General features: G+C 42.5%; 1 protein-coding gene across 4 annotated transcripts in view; it reads left to right on the plus strand.

Annotated features, from left to right (window-relative positions):
* Window positions 1-644: 644 nt before the first annotated feature.
* Window positions 645-20,373, plus strand: part of nherf2 (NHERF family PDZ scaffold protein 2) — a 66,092-nt gene continuing 46,363 nt past the window's right edge. Inside the window, exons 1-2 of one of the 4 annotated variants that reach the window (XM_062964294.1) lie at window positions 645-1,802; window positions 9,668-9,934. In XM_062964294.1, the coding sequence (XP_062820364.1) occupies window positions 1,524-1,802; window positions 9,668-9,934 (546 nt within the window). In that variant the 5' untranslated portion in view covers window positions 645-1,523. Of the gene's footprint in view, window positions 1,803-2,978; window positions 5,150-9,667; window positions 9,935-20,373 lie in introns of those variants that run through there. The other 3 variants (XM_062964296.1, XM_062964295.1, XM_062964297.1) reach the window with 3 other exon arrangements.

Raw genomic sequence — 20,373 nt, forward strand, 5'->3', positions numbered from 1 at the left:
GCAGAACCGTGCCACCGAGCCCCATCCCGGCGAGCCTCCCCAGAAGGATACCATGGTCGATGGTATCGAAAGCCGCTGAGATGTCCAAGAGAACCAGCAGGGTCACACTCCCCCTGTCCAGCTCCCTGCGGAGGTCATCCACCAAGGCGACCAGAGCCGTCTCGGTACTGTACCCAGGCCTGAAGCCAGAAGGAAGGAAGGAAGGAAGGAAAAGTGAGAGAAGGAAAGGAAGGAAATGTAGGAGCTTCAGACTGTGTGAGAGAGAAGCATAGAAAGAAAAGAATAGAAGGAAAGGAAGAAGCAAAGAGAGGAAGGAAGGAAGGAAGGAAGGAAGATAGATAGAGAGAAGTGAAGAAAGAGAAAAAAGAAGATAGAAATAAGTGGAGTGAGAAAGGAAGATAGAGGTGAAGAAAGAGAGAAAGGAAGGAAGAAGGGAAGAATGGAAGAAAGAGAAAGTAAGGAAGGAAAAAGGAAAGAAAAAGGAAAGAAGGGAAGAAGGAGAGAAAAGAAGGAAGGAAGGAGGAAAGAAGTGAAGAAAGAGAGGAAGGAAGGAAGGAAGAAGTGAAGAAAGAGAGGAAGGAAGGAAGAAAGAAGTGAAGAAAGAGGAAGGAAGGAGAGAAGGAAGGAAGAAAGAGGAAGAAGGAAGGAATGAAGAAGTTAAGAAAGAGAGGAAGGAAGGAAGAAAGAAAGAAGTGAAGGAAGGAAGGAAGAAATGAAGAAAGAGAAAAGGAAGAAAGGAAGAAAGAGAAAAGGAAAGGAAGAAAGAGAAACGGAAGAAAGGAAGAAAGAAAGAAGTGAAGGAAGGAAGGAAGGAAGGATGAAAGAAGTGAAGAAAGAGAGGAAGAAAGGAAGGAGGAAAGAAGTGAAGAAAGAGAGGAAGAAAGGAAGGAAGGGAGAATTGAAGAAAGAGAAAAGGAAGAAGGAAAGAAGTGAAGAAAGGAAGGAAGGGAGTAGGAAAGAAGCAAAGGACGGTCGGAAGGAAACTACTTGGCAGAACCCCCCTCTCAGGGGTTTTGGAGAAAGAAAAAAAGAAAGAAAGAAAGGGAAAGGCAATAGGAAGGAGAGAAGCCAGATAGAAGGGAAAGAAGGAAGGAAGGAAAAAGAGAGAAGGAAAAGGAGGCAGGAAGGAAGGGTTTCTTTTCCCCCCTTAGGAGTTTGACAGAGATAGAGAGGCAGAAGTTGCAAGGAAGGAAGAGAAGGAGGAGGGAGGAAAGAAAGAGAAGAGAGAGAGCAACAAAGGAAGGAAGGAGGGAAGGAAGGAAGGAAGAGAAGGAGGGACGCCCCCTCCTCTTCCTTTGCGGCCCTCCCTTTTTTCCTTTCCCCCCAACCTCTGGAAGGTTCCGGTGGATGAAGGAAGGAGGGAGGACAGAGAGAGAGAGAGAAGGAGAAAGAGAGAGAGAGAGGAAGGAGGGAAGGGGCGGGGCGGCCTGGTTGTGCTTCCTCCTCCTCCTCCTCCTCCTCCTCCTCCCCCCCTCCGTGGCCATGATCCTCAACGGGGCTGGCGTCCCTCTCTAGCCGCGGCCATGGCCAAGGAGCAAGGCGGCGTTGGCGGCGGCGCTTCCTCGCCCTCCTCGCCCTCCGCTTCTTCGCCTTCTTCCCCGGCGCCCCCCGGCCCGCGCCTCTGCCCCATGCGCAAGGGCCCCTCCGGCTACGGCTTCCACCTCCACGGAGAGAAGGGCAAGAGCGGGCAGTTCATCCGGCAGGTCGAGCCCGGATCCCCCGCCGAGGCCGCCGGGCTGCGCGCCGGAGACAGGCTGGTCCAGGTCAACGGGCACAACGTCGAGAAGGAGACCCACCACCAGGTCTGGAGCACGGCCGCACTGGGGGTCTCTCTCTCTCTCCCCCCCCCCCCTCTCTCTCTCTCTCTCTCAGGCCTGGGCCAACTTGGGCCCTCCCTCCAGGGGTTTTGGACTGCAACTCACTCTCTCTATTGATCTGTATATCTATCATCTATCCCTTTTCTATCTCTCTCTTTCTAGCTATCTGTGTCTCCCTCTCTCTCTCTCTCTCTCTCTCTCTCTCTCTCTCTCTCTCTCTCTCTCTCTCTCTCTCTCTATCCCTTTCTATCTCTATCTGTGTCTCACTCTCTCTATTGATCTGTATATCTATCATCTATCCCTTTTCTATCTCTCTCTTTCTAGCTATCTGTGTCTCCCTCTCTCTCTCTCTCTCTCTCTCTCTCTCTCTCTCTCTCTCTCTCTCTCTCTATCCCTTTCTATCTCTATCTGTGTCTCACTCTCTCTATTGATCTGTATATCTATCATCTATCCCTTTTCTATCTCTCTCTTTCTAGCTATCTGTCTCTCTCTCTCTCTCTCTCTCTCTCTCTCTCTCTCTCTAACTATCCCTTTCTATCTCTATCTGTCTCTCACTCTCTCTTTCTATCGATCTGTGTATCTATCATCTATCCCTTTTCTATCTCTCTCTTTCTAGCTATCTGTGTCTCCCTCTCTCTCTTTCTCTCTCTCTCTCTCTAACTATCCCTTTCTATCTCTATCTGTCTCTCACTCTCTCTTTCTATCGATCTGTGTATCTATCATCTATCCCTTTTCTATCTCTCTCTTTCTAGCTATCTGTGTCTCCCTCTCTCTCTTTCTCTCTCTCTCTCTCTAACTATCCCTTTCTATCTCTTATCTGTGTCTCACTCTCTCTATTGATCTGTAATTGTATATCTATCATCTATCCCTTTTCTATCTCTCTCTTTCTAGCTATCTGTGTCTCCCTCTCTCTCTCTCTCTCTCTCACTAACTATCCCTTTCTATCTCTATCTGTGTCTCACTCTCTCTTTCTATCGATCTGTGTATCTATCATCTATCCCTTTTCTATCTCTCTCTTTCTAGCTATCTGTGTCTCCCTCTCTTTCTCTCTCTCTCTCTCTAACTATCCCTTTCTATCTCTATCTGTGTCTCACTCTCTCTTTCTATCGATCTGTGTATCTATCATCTATCTCTTTTCTATCTCTCTCTTTCTAGCTATCTGTGTCTCCCTCTCTTTCTCTCTCTCTCTCTCTAACTATCCCTTTCTATCTCTATCTGTGTCTCACTCTCTCTTTCTATCGATCTGTGTATCTATCATCTATCCCTTTTCTATCTCTCTCTTTCTAGCTATCTGTGTCTCCCTCTCTTTCTCTCTCTCTCTCTCTAACTATCCCTTTCTATCTCTATCTGTGTCTCACTCTCTCTTTCTATCGATCTGTGTATCTATCATCTATCTCTTTTCTATCTCTATCTCTCTAGCTATCTGTGTGTCTCCCTCTCTTTCTCTCTCTCTCTCTCAATCTGTCCCTTTTTTATCTCTCTTTCTGTCTGTGTGTCTTTCTTTCTATCTGTGTCTGTGAATCTATCATCTATCTATCTCTTTCTCTCGCTATCTCTATCTATCCATCTAACCATCCATCCATCTATCCCTTCTATCTCTCTCTGTGTATCTATCATTTATCTATTTCTATCTCTTTCTCTAGCTATCTGTGTCTCTCTCTTTCTATCTCTCATTCTGTTTCCATCTATCTATCTATCCATCTATCCCTTTCTATCTCTCTCTCTGTGTCTCTTTCTTTCTATCTGTCTCTGTGTATCTATCATCTATCTCATTCTCTCTCTCTTTCTATCTCTCTCTCTCTCTCTCTCTCTCTCTCTATCTATCTATCTGACCATCCATCCATCCATCTATCCCTTTCTGTTTCTCTGTGTCTCTTTCTTTCTGTCTCTGTGTATCGATCATTTATCTCTTTCTATCTCGTTCTCTAGCTATCTCTCTCTTTCTATCTTTCTATCTCCATCTATCTGTCTATCCATCCATCTATCCCTTTCTGTCTCTCTGTTTCTTTCTTTCTGTCTCTGTGTATCGATAATTTATCTTTCTATCTCGCTCTCTAGCTATCTGTCTCTCTTTCTATCTTTCTATCTCCATCTATCTATCCATCTTCTATCTCTCTCTTTGTGTGTCTCTTTCTTTCTATGTCTCTTTATATCTATCATCTATCTTTTTCTCTCTCTCTTTCTATTTACCTATCTCTGTCTATTTATCTTGCTCTTTTCTATCTCTTTCTCTAGCTATCTCTCTTTCTATCTCTCTTTATCTATCTATCTATCTATCTATCTAGCTATCTATCCATCCATCTATCCATCTATCCCTTTCTATCTCTCTATCTGTGTGTCTCTTTCTTTCTATCTGTCTCTGTGTATCTATCATCTATCTCTTTCTCTCTATCTCTGTCTATCTCTCTCTCTTTCTGTCTCTTTCTCTAGCTATCTCTGTGTCTCTCTCTTTCTATCTTTCTATATCTATCTATCTATCTATCTATCTATCTATCTATCTATCTATCTATCTATCTATCCATCCATCTAGCTAAACATCCATCCATCTATCCCCTTCTCTCTCTCTCTATCTGTGTGTCTCTTCCTTTCTATCTGTCTGTGTATATCTATCATTTCTCTCTCTCTCTCTCTGGCTCTTTCCACACAGCTGTATAAAATCCCGCATTATTTGCTTTGAACTGCTTTATATGTGGACTCAGATAACCCAGTTCAAAGCAGATATTGTGGGGTTTTCTGCCTTGATAATCTGGGTTATATGGCTGTGTGGAAGGCCCTCTCTCTCCATCTCTTTCTCTCTCTGTATCTATTTCTCTATCTGTGTATCTCTTTCTCTGTGTGTGTGTTTGTGTATGTTTATATCTGTGTATATACACTCTGTGTATCAATCTATCAATCTGTGCCTCTATCTATCTGTGTCTCTATTTTTCTATCTATGTATCTATCAATCTGTTTATCTATGTATCTATCTGTGTGTGTATCTATCTGTTTTTCTATGTATGTATGTATCTATCTATCAATCTGTTCATCTCTCTATGTATGTATCTGTGTTTCTATCTATTTTTCTATCTATCTATTTATATCTGTGTATTTCTCTCTCTCTCTCTCGCTTGTCTGTGGATCTACCTACCAATCAATCAATCAATCAATCAATCAACCAATCTGTGCATCTATCACTCTATTTATCTTTCTGTGTATATATTTCTCTCTCTCTCTATTTATTTGTGTATCAATCTATCAATCTATGTATGTACTAGCTGTGCCCGGCCTTGCGTTGCTGTGGCGAAGTCTGGTGGTATGGGAAATAAAGTATTGAGGAATTGTTGGTAGTTAAGGTAAAGGTAAAGGTTTTACCCTGACATTAAGTCCATTCGTGTCTGACTCTGGGGGTTGGTGCTCATCTTCATTTCTAAGCCAAAGAGCTGGTGTTGTCCGTAGACTCCTCCAAGGTCATATGGCATGACTCCATGGAGCGCTGTTACCTTCCCGCCGGAGCAGTACCTATTCATCTACTCACATTTGCATGTTTTCCGAACTTCAGGGTTGGCAGAAGCTTGGGCTAACAGTGGGGGCTCTCTCCACTCCCCCAATTCAAACCTGCGACCATAGCAGTACTGCGCATGGAACTACTTTTTCTGTCAAATTTGTTGTATAACATGATGTTTTGGTGCTTAATTTGTATAATGATTACCTAATTTGATGTTTAATCGGCTTTTCCTGAATTGCTTCTTATTATCCAACATATTTACTTATCCAACATTCTGCCGGCCTGTTTATGTTGGATAAGTGAGAGTCTACTGCATATTCATAATCTTATATTATATGCTTAGAACTGGATTATATAAGGCCCCTTTTACACAGCTGTATAACATGTACACTAAAGTGGATTATATGGCAGTGTGGAGTCAAGATAATCCAGTTCAAAGCAGATAATCTAAGATTATAAATGGGTTAGATAGCTGTGTGGAAGGGCCTTGAGTCTACACTGCCATATAATCCAGTGCAAATTAGATAATCTGTGGAAGAGGCCTAAGTGAGACCTAAGTCTGCCTGTCCCCTGGGCTGAGTGGGTTGCTAGGAGACCAAGTGGATGGAGCTTAGCCTTCTAACTGGCAGCAATTGGATAAAAACAATTATTCCTCTCCCTCTAATTAGGACTTTATTTTTCTTTTCTTTTTGTCGTCGGAACCTAGGGGCAAGGATGGTGGATTGCGATGCCAAATTTCTAGGTTCTAGGGCTTGTACTTTTGTTGTTTAGTGGCATGGGAGGACACCATTAGTCTTTTATATATATAGATGTATGTATGTATGTATGTATCTATCTATCTATCTATCTATCTATCTATCTATCTATCTTCTAAATCTCCATGACACTGGTCAGCCATTTGTGGGGAGGGTTTGCAATATGATCATAGTGTCCTTGAGTTGGAAGGGGCTTCTGAAGGCCATCCAGTCCAACCCCATTTAACTAAGCAGGAAGGCAGTCAACACCTGAGCCTTCCCTACAGATGGCCAATTAGCTTCCTGGACATTACAGAAAGTTCATGGAGGAATAGGGCAATATAATAATAGGATCTTAGAGTTGGAAGGGGCCTCTGAAGGCCATCCAGTCCAACCCCATTTGACTAAGCAGGAAGGCAGTCAACACCTGAGCCCTCCCTACAGATGGCCATTTAGCTTCATGCACATTACAGAAAGTTCATGGAGGAATAGGGTAATATAATAATAGGATCTTAGAGTTGGAAGGGGCCTCTAAAGGCCATCCAGTCCAGCCTGCTTCTGCCATAAAGGCACAATCAAAGCCTTCTCGACAGATGGCCACCCAACCTATGAATCATAGTAGACCCCAGTCCGACCCACTCTCAGGAATACATTATCCAAGGCATCTTGACATGGTTCATGGAATACTGGGCATTTGTAGGTGTCATGCCACCCTTTCCCGAAATGCAGCCTGCCCTCCTGCCCTTCCTTTGTCTTGCGCCTCTGTTGACTTCCCTTGTTGTTGTTGCTTCCTTGCTGTGTTATTTTGTGCGTAGGTGTTTGTATACCACTTTGGATAAACACTGCCTTATTATGGGACGCTCGGGCCATTGCTGCTGCCAGGGAAATTGGTCTATTTCAATGCGGCGAAATGAGCAGGTTGGGGTTTGCAGAGTTTGTGGTGACTGCATCCAGTGTCATGAATGCAGTTTGCTGCCGTTTCAATTGGTATGGCTCGATGCGATTGGGATCCTGGGACTACAACTCCCAGCATTGGGCCAGGGCAGTTAAACCGTTTCCAAACTGAATGAATTCGTTCGGCTATTTTTTTGGAGTGGTATACTGCATTTGTCAGTCTGAAACAAAGCAACAACAAATAAATAAAATATTTATTATTATTAAATATTATTAAATATTGATAAATATTATTAAAATATTTTTGAATACAAATAAATAAATAATCCCCCTAGATGCCACGTGTGCAGATTTGATTCTTCATGGATGTGCCCTTAATCCCAGAGAATGAGGAGGGTGGACTACATATCCCAGTTCTCAAAAGAGGGCAATCGGGGGGAAGCAAGGAATGACTCATTGCAGAAAGCGAGGGCTAATAATCCAAGGCGAACCAATCAAACTGGTTTTAAGATGATTAAGAGGCATATTTCCTTAATCTTTTGGGCGTCATGCAACTCCTTCCCCTGCCTTTGCGTGCTATTTCCTCCCCACTACAACTCCCAGAATCCCTTGCGCGGGATTATAACCCCCACTTAGCAAGGCAGCTTTATCCAGAATGGATTTCTTCAATCCATTCATCAACACAATGTTTGCAAAGTTTGAGGACTGCAACTCCCAGCATCCCCATGAACTGTCTCATCTGTTTATATGACATGAGCATAGCTCTTGGAAATGTTACTTTTAGGGGCCTCTCCATGGATGCTGGAAGTTGTAGTCCTCTGTGCCTGGTCTCAAAGCAATGTTCCAAACAGACTGACTTATTTGTAAGTCTTTCCCAAAAGGATATAGACTCCACCCATTACATTATCGCAGGGGAAAATGATCAGAAACAATGGTCAGAAACAATCCACAATTGTGAATTAGGAACATAACTTACTGGAAACTGAGATAACGTTGGGTTCGATGGCTGCGTGAAAAACAAAATGAGAAAATGGCAATAAACATTCTCTACCTGGCAACGCAAAAAGAAGTACAGTAGAGTCTCACTTATCCAACACTCGCTTTTCCAACGTTCTGGATTATCCAATGCATTTTTGTAGTCAATGTTTTCAATACAGTAGAGTCTCACTTATCCAAGATAAACGGGCCGGCAGAAGCTTGGATAAGCGAATAACTTGGATAATAAGGAGGGATTAAGGAAAAGCCTATTAAACATCAAATTAGATTATGATTTTACAAACTAAGCACCAAAACTTCATGTTATACAACAAATTTGACAGAAAACGTAGTTCAATACGCAGTAATGTTATGTTGTAAATACTATATTTACGAATTTAGCACCAAAATATCACAATATATTGAAAACATTGACTACAAAAATGGCTTGGATTATCCAGAGGCTTGGATAAGCGAGGCTTGGATAAGTGAGACTCTACTGTATATCGTGATATTTTGGTGCTAAATTCATAATTGAGAGAGAGGTGAGATATAGATAGCTAGGTATGATTGAGAGGGAGAGAGATGATGGATAGATAGATGAATAGATAGATAGAATTGAGAAGGAGAGGGGGAGATGATGGATGGATGGATGGATGGATGGATGGATGGATGGATGGATGGATGGATGGATGGAGAAACAGACAGATAGATAGATGGATAGATAGTTATAATTGAGAGAGAGGTGAGATATAGATAGCTACTATGATTGAGGGGGAGAGAGATGATTGATAGATGAGATAGATATGATTGAGAGAGAAATGATAGATAAGATAGATAATATAAGAGAGAGAGATAATAGATAACTATGATTGAGAGAAAGAGATGATAGCTAGCTAACTAGCTAGATAGATATGATTCAGAGATGGTAGACACAGGCCTGTAGCCAGAAAAAAAATCCAGTGGGATAGGTAAAGGTTTCCCCTGACATTAAGTCCAGTTGTGTCTGACTCTGGGACTCTGGTGCTCATCTCCATTTCTACGCCGAAGAGCCGGCGTTGTCCGTAGACACCTCCAAGGTCATGTGGCCGGTGACTGCATGGAGCGCCATTACCTTCCTGCCAGAGCAGTACCTATTGATCTACTCACATTTGCATGTTTTCAAATTGCTAGGCTGGCAGAAGCTGGGGCTAATAGCGGGTGCAATCTAAATGGGTTCCTGAGTCAACTCAACACAAATGACCTACTCTATACACAATTGAAAATATTGAAAAATGGTATCTCTAAAGAGAACAAGTGTTAAGTTTGGAACCATGTTAGTATTTGGCAATGGATGATGTTCTATGGATATATTTTCTTACTTATGTTAGTGTACGTAACTATTTTCAGACTACCAGAGGAAGGCCTGATGCGGGGCCGAAACCGGTCGTGGCGGACTTATTCTTCTCGGCATTAGAATACACAACGCCGACTGCATTTCAATGTATATTGGACAATCCATCTGACGTTGTTTGTTATTACTGTGAATTTAAACAGTATAACTAATTTGCCAGACATATTGTTTATTGAACTGGTTTATTTTCAGTTGTGTATAGAGTAGGTCATTTGTGTTGAGCTAATAGCGGGTGCTCATTCCGCTCCCTGTATTCGAACCACCAATCTTTTAGTCAGCAAGTTCAGCAGCTCAGCGCTTTAACTCACTGGGCTCTGAAGAGTTGTTGTTGTTGTTTTCATTTACATTCTTCATCGCTTGGCCCTGGCAGGTGGTGCAGCGGATCAAAGCGGTGGAAACGGAGACCTGCTTGTTGGTGGTGGACAAAGAGACGGACGAGTTCCTCCGGAGCCAGCAACTGACCTGCACGGAGGAGATGGCGCGGACGGGCCTGGCGGTGGGCGGCCAAAGCCCGGGGCTCCAGCCGCCCGGCGGTCATAGCAACGCCCCAGACTGGACGCCCCAAGCTGACCCCGGCGGGAGGCACCTCAAGAGGCACAAGCTCAGCTCCAGCTCGGAAAACAGCCGGAAGGTCAGGGTGAGCTGCCTGGGGGTGGGCATTTCGCCTGCTTGGCTTCCCTTTGACTCCTTATCCCACATCCATACTGCTTTTGTTAATGTGAAATCGTAAACAGCAAAAGTTTTTCAAAGAGAGCCACTGGTTAGAGGGCGGGGTTATTCGAGGCTGAGAGTATGTGGCTCGCTCAAGGTCACATAAGTAGTGTTTGATAAGCTCGAAAACGTTATATATCTGGTCGTTTCGGACTTATGGGTGTTTGTTTTTGTGAGGCTGAGAGTGTGTGACTTGCTCAAGGTCACATAATAATGATCGTAGTAATAATGCAATTTTATTACACATCTCTCTTGAAGGTGCATCTACAGCAGGCACAGGTAAACTTGGGGCCTGCAGGTGTTTTGGACTCCAACTCCCACCATTCCTAACAGCCTCAGGCCCTTTCCTTTTCCCCCTCAGCCGCTTAAGGAATGGTGGGAGTTGGAGTCCAAAACACCTGCAGGGCCCAAGTTTGCTCATGGAACGACTTGAGAAACTGCAAGTTGCTTCTGGCTGTCTGCAAGGACGTTACCCAGGAGTCGCCTGGATGTTTTGATGTTTTTACCATCCTTGTGGGAGGCTTCTCTCATGTCCCCACATGGAGCTGGGGCTGACAGAGGAAGCTCATCCGTGCTCTCCCTTGGTTGGATTTGAACCAGGTCAACAACCCCAATCTTCAAGTCATCAGTCCTGCCGGCACAAGGGTTTAACCCACTGCACCTCCAGGGCTTCTTTTTTATTATTATTACTAGCTGTGCCCGGCCACGTGTTGCTGTGGCGAAGTATGATAGTATGGAAATAAAGTACAGTAGAGTCTCACTTATCCAACATAAACGGGCCGGCAGAATGTTGGATAAGCGAATATGTTGGATAATAAGGAGGCATTAAGGAAAAGCCTATTAAACATCAAATTAGGTTATGATTTTACAAATGAAGCACCAAAACATGTTAGACAACAAATTTGGCAGAAAAAGTAGTTCAATATGCAGTAATGCTATGTAGTAATTACTGTATTTATGAATTTAGCACCAAAATATCACGATATATTAAAACATTGACTACAAAAATGCATTGGATAATCCAGAACGTTGGATAAGCGAGTGTTGGATAAGTGAGACTCTACTGTATTGAGGAATTGGTGGTAGTTAAGTTAAAGGGTAAAGGTGTGGAGTCCAGATAAACCAGTTAAAGCAGATAATATAAGATTATAAACGGGTTATATAGCTGTGTGGAAAGGCCTTGAGTCTACACTGCCATGTAATCCAGTTAAAATCTGATAATCTGTATTTTATAGGCAGTGTGGAAGAGGCCTAAGTGAGGCCTAACTCTGCCTGTCCCCTGGGTGAGTTGGTTGCTAGGAGACCAAGTCGGCTGAGCTTAGCCTTCTAACTGGCAGCAATTGGATAAAAACAATTATTCATCTCCCTCTAATTAGGACTTTATTTTTCTTTTCTTTTTGTTGTATCAACCTAGAGGCGTGGATGATGGGTTGTGTTGTCAATTTTCGAGGTTGTGGGGTGTTTAGTTTTGTTGTTTTGGCGGTCGCCAGGATTCCATCACTGTTTTATATATATAGACTAGCTGTGCCCGGCCACGCGTTGCTGTGGCGATGTATGGTGGTATGGTTAATAAAGTATTGAGGAATTAATAGGTAGAATTAAGAGGTAGTTAAGGTAAAGGGTAAAGGTTTTCCCCTGACATTAAGTCCATTATAAATGGGTTATATAGCTGTGTGGAAGGGCCTTGAGTCTGCATTGCCATATAATCCAGTTCAAATCAGATAATCTGTATTTTATAGGCAGTGGGGAAGAGGCCTAAGTGAGGCCTAACTCTGCCTGTCCCCTGGACTGAGTGGGTTGCTAGGAGACCAAGTGGGTGGAGCTTAGCCTTCTAATTGGCAGCAATTGGATAAAAACAATTATTCCTCTCCCTCTAATTAGGACTTTTCTTTTCTTTTTGTTGTATCAACCTAGAGGCGTGGATGATGGGTTGTGTTGTCAATTTTTGAGGTTGTGGGGTGTTTAGTTTTGTTGTTTTGGCGGTCGCCAGGATTCCATCACTATTTTATATATAGAGATTACAAAAGGAATAATAATTATAATTAATAATCATTATTATTCCTTTTGTGCCAAACCACAATTCTCAGTATTCCATTGCATTGAGCTAGGGCAGTTAAAGTGGAGCCGGACTGCGTAGAAAAACGGAAGGAATGATTTTGTCAAGGCAAAGGGTGCCTTTCTCCTTTTTCTCTCTTCTCACTTTTCAAACTTTTTAAGAAACGGTAATCAGAGCTTCCTAAACCTGACCCGGCACTGACATTTCCTTGCGTTTATGTGCAAGCTTTCAAACCAGAAACAGGGCGAAAGAAAAGAGAGAGCTGGAAAGAAAGCAACCATCAGAACATGTTGACATTCTCAGGGCCAAATGCTTATCTGCATTTCTGGGAAAAACTTCTGCAAGAGGCAAAAAACTGTATGGAAGATACATCAGGTTATCAACAGAAAGGCTCTGGAGGGCCTGTCTTCCCTTTTCTTGTAAGCCAGTTAACTAAAGCGTATTTATAAATATTATGAACATATTAATATCATAAACATTGGGTTGCTGAGAATTTTCCGGGATGTGTGGCCATGTTCCAGAAGCATTCTCTCCTGATGTTTCACCCACATCTATGGCAGGCATCCTCCGAGGTTGTGAGGTCTGTTGGAAACTAGGCAAGTGGGGTTTATATATACAGTAGAGTCTCACTTATCCAAGCTAAACGGGCCGGCAGAAGCTTGGATAAGCGAATATCTTGGATAATAAGGAGGGATTAAGGAAAAGCCTATTAAACATCAAATTAGGTTATGATTTTACAAGTTAAGCACCAAAACATCATGTTATACAACAAATTTGACAGAAAAAGTAGTTCAATAGGCAGTAATGCTATTTAGTAATTACTGTATTTATGAATTTAGCACCAAAATATCACGATATATTGAAAACATTGACTACAAAAATGGCTTGGATTATCCAGAGGCTTGGATAAGCGAGGCTTGGATAAGTGAGACTCTACTGTATTTATAAATATTATGAACATATTAATATCATAAACATTGGGTTGCTGTGAATTTTCCAGGATGTGTGGCCATGTTCCAGAAGCATTCTCTCCTGATGTTTCGCCCACATCTATGGCAGGCATCCTCCGAGGTTGTGAGGTCTGTTGGAAACTAGGCAAGTGGGGTTTATATATACTGTATGTGGAAAAGTGTCCAGGGTGGGAGACAGAACTCTTGTCTGCCTGAGGCAAATGTAAATGATGCAATTGGCCACCTTGATTAGGATTGAATAGCCTTGCAGCTTCAAAGCCTGGCTGATTCCTGCCTGGGGGAATCCTTTGCTGGGAGGTGTTAGCTGGCCCTGATGGGTTCCTGTCTGGAATTCCCCTGGAATTCTGAGCGTTGTTGCTCACACACCTCCCGAGAAAGGATTCCCCCAGGCAGGAAGCAGCCAGGCTTTGAAGCTTCAAGGCTATTCAATGATGATCTTTGTTTATATCCCACTTTTATCTCTTGATTGAAGGTGCATCTCCAATGTAGAATAGATTCTGTTTGGCGCCATTTCCACTGCCATTTATTATTTATTTATTTATTTATTAGACTTGTATACCGCTACTCTCAGTTTGGCTCGGAGCGGTTTACAGAAATAGATTAAACAATACACTTAGCTTTAAAATAACAATAAAAACAACAATAAAAGCATCAATAAAAACAGATAAATAAAAATAATAAAATAAAATTTTAATCCTTGGAGTTGTAGTTTTGCAAGGTTTTGCCCCTTCCCTGCCCAGGAGGGCTGACGCCTCATCAAACTACATATCCCACAATGCCATAGCATTGAGCCTTGGCAGTTATAAAGTGCATTTGTTTGACAGTGTAGATGCAGATCGGTGGGTCTCCCAGCATGTCCTTTAGCTTTTCCCCAGAGACAGATTGGATGGCCATCTGTCAGGAGGGCTTCGATGGTGTCCTCCTGCATAGCAGAAGGAGGTTGGACTGGATGGTCTTTCGGAGTCTATCTTCCAGCTCTAGGATTCTATAATTCTGTGTTAAGAGGAGTGATAAACCCGGGTTCACATGGGAACCCCATTGTCTTTCTATCCCAAACTGTCCTCCTGAAACGTCTCTGGGGTTTGGAGCCTTTCTTGGGAACGTTGGAGGCAGTTTTTGGCCGGAAGCCCCTCCTGGGAAGGAAAGGGACCCACCCAGGAGCAGAAATTTCCTCTCCACTGGTGTATTTTTAGTGGAGCACAAAGCCAGATTAGCATCAGGATGGGATGGGCCCCGGGCTTTTGTTTTGCGGTGGGGCCCTTGGGTTTCTAGACCAGAAGAAAGGGAGACCTTGCTCTTTGATCCAGAGGGATCAGGCCTGAACTATTTTGCAAAAGCATGCTGCTGGACCTCAGGCCCAAAGTTTCAGGGGCCGGTTCTGCATTGACTAACCATAGAATGCAGGATGGCTGAATATTATAGCCAATGCAGACCCCTATAGTGGAGTTTAATCTGTATGATATGGTCAGTATAGAACCCTATAATGGAGCTCAGTCTGTATGATATGGTCATATGGAACTCTATAATGGAGTTCTGTCTTTATGATATGGTCAGTATAGAACCCTATAATGGAGTTCTGTCTGTATGATATGGTCATATGGAACTCTATAATGGAGTTCTGTCTTTATGATATGGTCAGTATAGAACCCTATAATGGAGTTCTGTCTGTATGATATGGTCAGTATAGAACCCTATGATGGAGTTCAATCTGTATGATATGGTCAGTATAGAACCCTATAATGGAGTTCAATCTGTATGATATGGTCAGTATAGAACCCTATAATGGAGTTCTGTCTTTATGATATGGTCAGTATAGAACCATATAATGGAGTTCTCTCTGTATGATATGGTCAGTATAGAACCCTATAATGGAGTTCAGTCTGTATGATATGGTCAGTATAGAACCCTATAATGGAGTTCAGTCTGCATGATATGGTCAGTATAGAACCCTATAATGGAGTTCAATCTGTATGATATGGTCATATGGAACTCTATAATGGAGTTCAGTCTGTATGATATTGTCAGTAAAGAACCCTATAATGGAGTTCAATCTGTATGATATGGTCAGTATAGAACCCTATAATGGAGTTCAATCTGTATGATATGGTCAGTATAGAACCCTATAATGGAGTTCTGTCTTTATGATATGGTCAGTATAGAACCATATAATGGAGTTCTCTCTGTATGATATGGTCAGTATAGAACCCTATAATGGAGTTCAGTCTGTATGATATGGTCAGTATAGAACCCTATAATGGAGTTCAGTCTGCATGATATGGTCAGTATAGAACCCTATAATGGAGTTCAATCTGTATGATATGGTCATATGGAACTCTATAATGGAGTTCAGTCTGTATGATATTGTCAGTAAAGAACCCTATAATGGAGTTCAATCTGTATGATATGGTCAGTATAGAACCCTATAATGGAGTTCAATCTGTATGATATGTTCAGTGTAGAACCCTATAATGGAGTTCGGTCTGTATGATATGGTCATATGGAACTCTGTAATGGAGTTCTGTCTTTATGATATGGTCAGTATAGAACCATATAATGGAGTTCTCTCTGTATTATATGGTCAGTATAGAACCATATAATGGAGTTCTCTCTGTATTATATGGTCAGTATAGAACTCTATAATGGAGTTGTATCTGTATTATTTGGTCAGTACATATAGTCAGTATAGAACCCTATAATGGAGATCAGTGCAGTTCAATCTATATGATATGGTCAGTACAGAACCTTATAATCCTATAATGGCGTTCCATCTGCGTTATATGGTCAGTATAGATTTCTATAATGGAACTGAATATAGTTCAGTGGTCAGTGTAGAACCTTATATGGTCAGTATAAAACCTTATAGTGGAGTTCAATGGAATCTCTATGATGTGGTCGGTATAGAACCCTATAACAGAGTTCCATGTACATTATATGGTCAGTGTGCAGTTCAGTGTGCATCATAGGGTTCTGCACTGACCTAGTAATGTGGTTCAGTGCATTCTATGATCTGGGAGTTCAGTGCATTCTATGGTCAGTGTGGAAGTAACCAAGCTCTCCCAGATTTACACATGCCTCTCTTGCCAAAGAGTGCAAACTATAACTCCCAGGGCCCCACAGCATAAGTGAAAGTGGTATCAAACTGCATCCATCTGGCAGTGAGTGTGGACACCTCCTTGGTGGCTTCCCTTCGGACGTGCCTGGAGTGCGCTGGGCTGGAAATCCTTTGCCATAAACCCCATTAAACGTGGGCATTAGTGGGTCATTTGAGAGCGCTGAGCCTCCTTGGCCGGGGCCTGGGAGGGGGGATTTTCCAGCAAAGGAGGCCTGAGGAGCGCAAAGCCCCCGGACAAAGTGGCCAAAGAGCTTTAGGCGCTCAGCCCAGAGGTCAGCCATGGATTTCGAGCGAAAGATCCCTGGGCCTGGAAGCATCTCCCCGGCAGGATTAGCCCTGCGTCCGCGGCATGTTTAAGGACGTATATCCCGCGGACACGGAGCTCGTGCTGTATCAGTTCCATAAATCCGTAATATACTTTAAGGAAAGTTGACTGTTTTGCAGCAAGGCTTCCCATTCTGCGCTTATCAGCTCTGGCCATTCGTCGGCTGGCGCATTGCAGGCCTTTGTGGGCTCCGTCTCTCTTTCACATTTTGGCTTTTGGAGAGGCTTTTAATCAGAGTCTATCAAGAAGGGTTTAGAGCTATTAAGCCGGCATTAAGAGCTTCATACGTTATGCACAATTACAGCCGGAGAACGCAACGGGGTCCATTGCTTTCTCTGCAGTTTGATGCCACTTCTAATGCCATGGATCTGTGCTGGGAGTTGTAGTTTTACAAAGGACACAGCCTCCTCTACCTGGGGCCCTACGCTGCCACATAAGGCAGTTTGGAACTGCGTTATATGATCAGTGTAGACTCATACACTGTGAGTCAGTGCAATGCCAATGCCATGGCTCCGTGCTATGGGACCCTGGGAGTTGTAGTTTTACAAAGGACACAGCCTCCTCTACCTGGGGCCCTACACTGCCACATAAGGCAGTTTGGAACTGCGTTATATGATCAGTGTAGACTCATACACTGTGAGTCAGTGCAATGCCAGTGCCATGGCTCCGTGCATTGGGACCCTGGGAGTTGTAGCTTTACAAAGTACAGTAGAGTCTCACTTATCCAACATAAACGGGCCGGCAGAACGTTGGATAAGCGGATATGTTGGATAATAAGGAGGGATTAAGGAAAAGCCTATTAAACATCAAATTAGGTTATTATTTTACAAATTAAGCACCAAAACATCATGTTACACAACAAATTGGACAGAAAAAGTAGTTCAATACGCAGTAATGCTATGTAGTAATTACTGTATTTACGAATTTAGCACCAAAATATCATGATGTATTGAAAACCTTGACTACAAAAATGCGTTGGATAATCCAGAATGTTGGATCAGCGAGTGTTGGATAAGTGAGACTCTACTGTACATACATAGCCTTTTCCAACTGGGGCCCTATGCTGCCATGGAATGCAGTTTGGAGCTGCATTTATGATCAGTGTAGACTCATATACTGTGAATCATTGCAATTAAACTGCATTTTATTAACCTTTTGCAATTAAATTGTATTTTATTAACCTTTGTAATTAAATTGCGTTTTATTAACCTTTGCAATTAAATTGCATTTTATTAACCTTTGCAATTAAATTGCATTTTATTAACCTTTGCAATTAAATTGCATTTTATTAACCTTTGCAATTAAATTGCATTATTATGAGTCTTTGCAACTAAATGACACATATCTTTGCAATTAAACTGCATGACATCGGTCTATATAATCATTCTAGGAGTCTATACTGAGCCTATCATGCTGTTCCAGTTAAGCGGCTGAGGAAGGAGCCTGAGGTTGTTAGGAATGGTGGGAATTGGAGTCCAAAACACCCGGAGGGCCCAAGTTTGCCCAGGCCTGGTCTGCACTGTTTTCTTTTTAGGTCAGAGGAAAAAAGAGAAAGGCAAGTTCTCTGTTATCTCGGTTTTCGTTTTCGCAGCCAGAACAGAGATTAATGCTGTTCCTGCCGTTTGCCAGGGGAACAAAAAAATAAAAATAAATAGAATTGTAATGGAATCCAGTCCGACTTGATCCAAGACAAGGCAAAGATCACCCAAAAACCCATTTTTTCCCTCCATAAGGAAGCCATTGTGATCTACAGTTTCTTTTCCTGGCCAAAGTTATACTTTGCAAAGGTGCGAGAAAGAGGAACACAAAGTTGCTTTGTTTCTAAAATTGTTTGAAAAGTGGAAATTAGAGAATCAAAGCATTCAGATCCCACACAAACTGCCTTTGTAATAGTAAAGGTAAAGGCTTCCCCCGGATATTAAGTCCAACTCTGGGGGTTGGTGCTGATCTTCATTTCTAAGCTGAAGAGCCGGCATTGTCCATAGACACCTCCAAGGTCATGTGGCCAGCATGATTGCATGGAGCGCTATTCCCTCCAGAGCAGTACCTATTGATCTACTCACATTTGCATGTTTTTGAACTGCTAGGTTGGCAGAAGCTGGGGCTAACAGCGGGTGCTCACTCTGCTCCCCGGATTCAAACCTGTAACCTTTCGGTCTGCAAATTCAGCAGCTCAGCGCTTTAACATGCTGCGCCACCGGGGGCTCCCTGGAACATGGCCATACAGCCCAGAAAACTCATAGCAACCCAATGATTCTGACCATGAAAACTTTTGACAACTCGCTTGATTTCATAATTAAACGAGTGTCAAATTGCATTCATGCCATGAGAGTCTTCCAAAATGCTTTGTCCCCTCTTTGTAACGTTCTTCGTGCTCCGGCGATAAGGCCGGGAACGCTCCGAGATAAAACTCCGACGTGGTATCCTGCCCTGCTCCGATAACACCGTGTCACAAAATGTGAAAACGTTTTCCGTTCCTGGTTTGAAAGTGTTATTTCCTGTTTAATCGTGCGGTCCTTGCTTCGAAAGCAGTTGTCCTACTCCAGAAACTCTGTTTTCGTGGCAGAAACTGAATAGCCTTGCAGCTTCAAAGCCTGGCTGCTTCCTGCCTGGGGGGAAATCCTTTGTTGGGATCCTGGGATTTATAGTCTGCCAATACCAGTAGTCTTGGAAGCTACGGAGGGGAGAAATGAGTTTGAGCCTTGCGACACCCACAAGTGTTTTCCATAAATAAAAAAAAGCAAGCGCTTTGTCCCCAGATGTCATTTGGGCCCTTTGATCTTAATGGGAGTTGTGGGTTGTTTCTTTTTTCTTCCTTTTTTAAGATACCAGGCCTTACAAATTAAAACTTTTTCTTCCCGTTTGGCACTGGACTAATTTTCCAATGAATTAATTCTGTTTTGCACTATAGAAGCAATGCAGCGTCAACGGATATTTTTTTTCGTGTCAGGAGGAACTTATTAATTAATCAGCCCCAGGATTTTTTTAAAAATAATCTATCCTGTATTTATTACGGTCTTACAATTTATGTGTTTTAAATGCAATTTTTTATTCTTGTATTGTTGTTTTGATATACAGTAGAGTCTCACGTATCCAACATAAACGGGCTGGCAGAATGTTGGATAAGTGAATATGTTGGATAATAAGGAGGCATTAAGGAAAATCCTATTAAACATCGAATTAGGTTATGATTTTACAAAAGAAGCACCAAAACATCATGTTAGACAACAAATTTGGCAGAAAAAGTAGTTCAGTACGCAGTAATGCTATGTAGTAATTACTGTATTTATGAATTTAGCACCAAAATATCACGATATATTGAAAACATTGACTACAAAAATGCGTTGGATAATCCAAGTTGGATAAGCGAGTCTTGGATAAGTGAGACTCTACTGTATTGTATTACTGTTTTATCTTTTTTATATTGTGATTTGTATTATGTTGCTTATATTTTGTCTTTATGTTGTTTGGGCCTCTGCCCCATGTGAGCCGCCCTGAGTCCCCACGAGGAGATGGTGGCGAGGTATAAATAAAGTTTTATTATTATTATTATTATTATTATTATTATTATTATTATTATTATTATTTATTGAGAAACTGCAAGTTGCTTCTGGTGTGAGAGAATTGGCTGTCTGCAAGGACGTTGCCCAGGGGACGCCTGTATGTTTTGATGTTTTACGATCCTTTTGGGAGTCTTCCCTCATGTCCCCGCATGGGGAGCTGGAGCTGACAGAGGGAGCTCACCTGCTCTCTACAGATTCGAACCCCCAACCTTTCTGTCAGCAGTCCTGCCGGCACAAGGGTTTAACCCATTGCACCACCAACGCTAATAAGAACATGGGAGGTGTAGCTTGTAGCAGAGGTGGTCAATGGCCTTAGGAAGCTACAACTCCCACGATCC

Source organism: Anolis carolinensis, unplaced genomic scaffold (genome assembly GCF_035594765.1).
Source record: "Anolis carolinensis isolate JA03-04 unplaced genomic scaffold, rAnoCar3.1.pri scaffold_13, whole genome shotgun sequence".
NCBI lineage: Eukaryota > Metazoa > Chordata > Lepidosauria > Squamata > Dactyloidae > Anolis > Anolis carolinensis.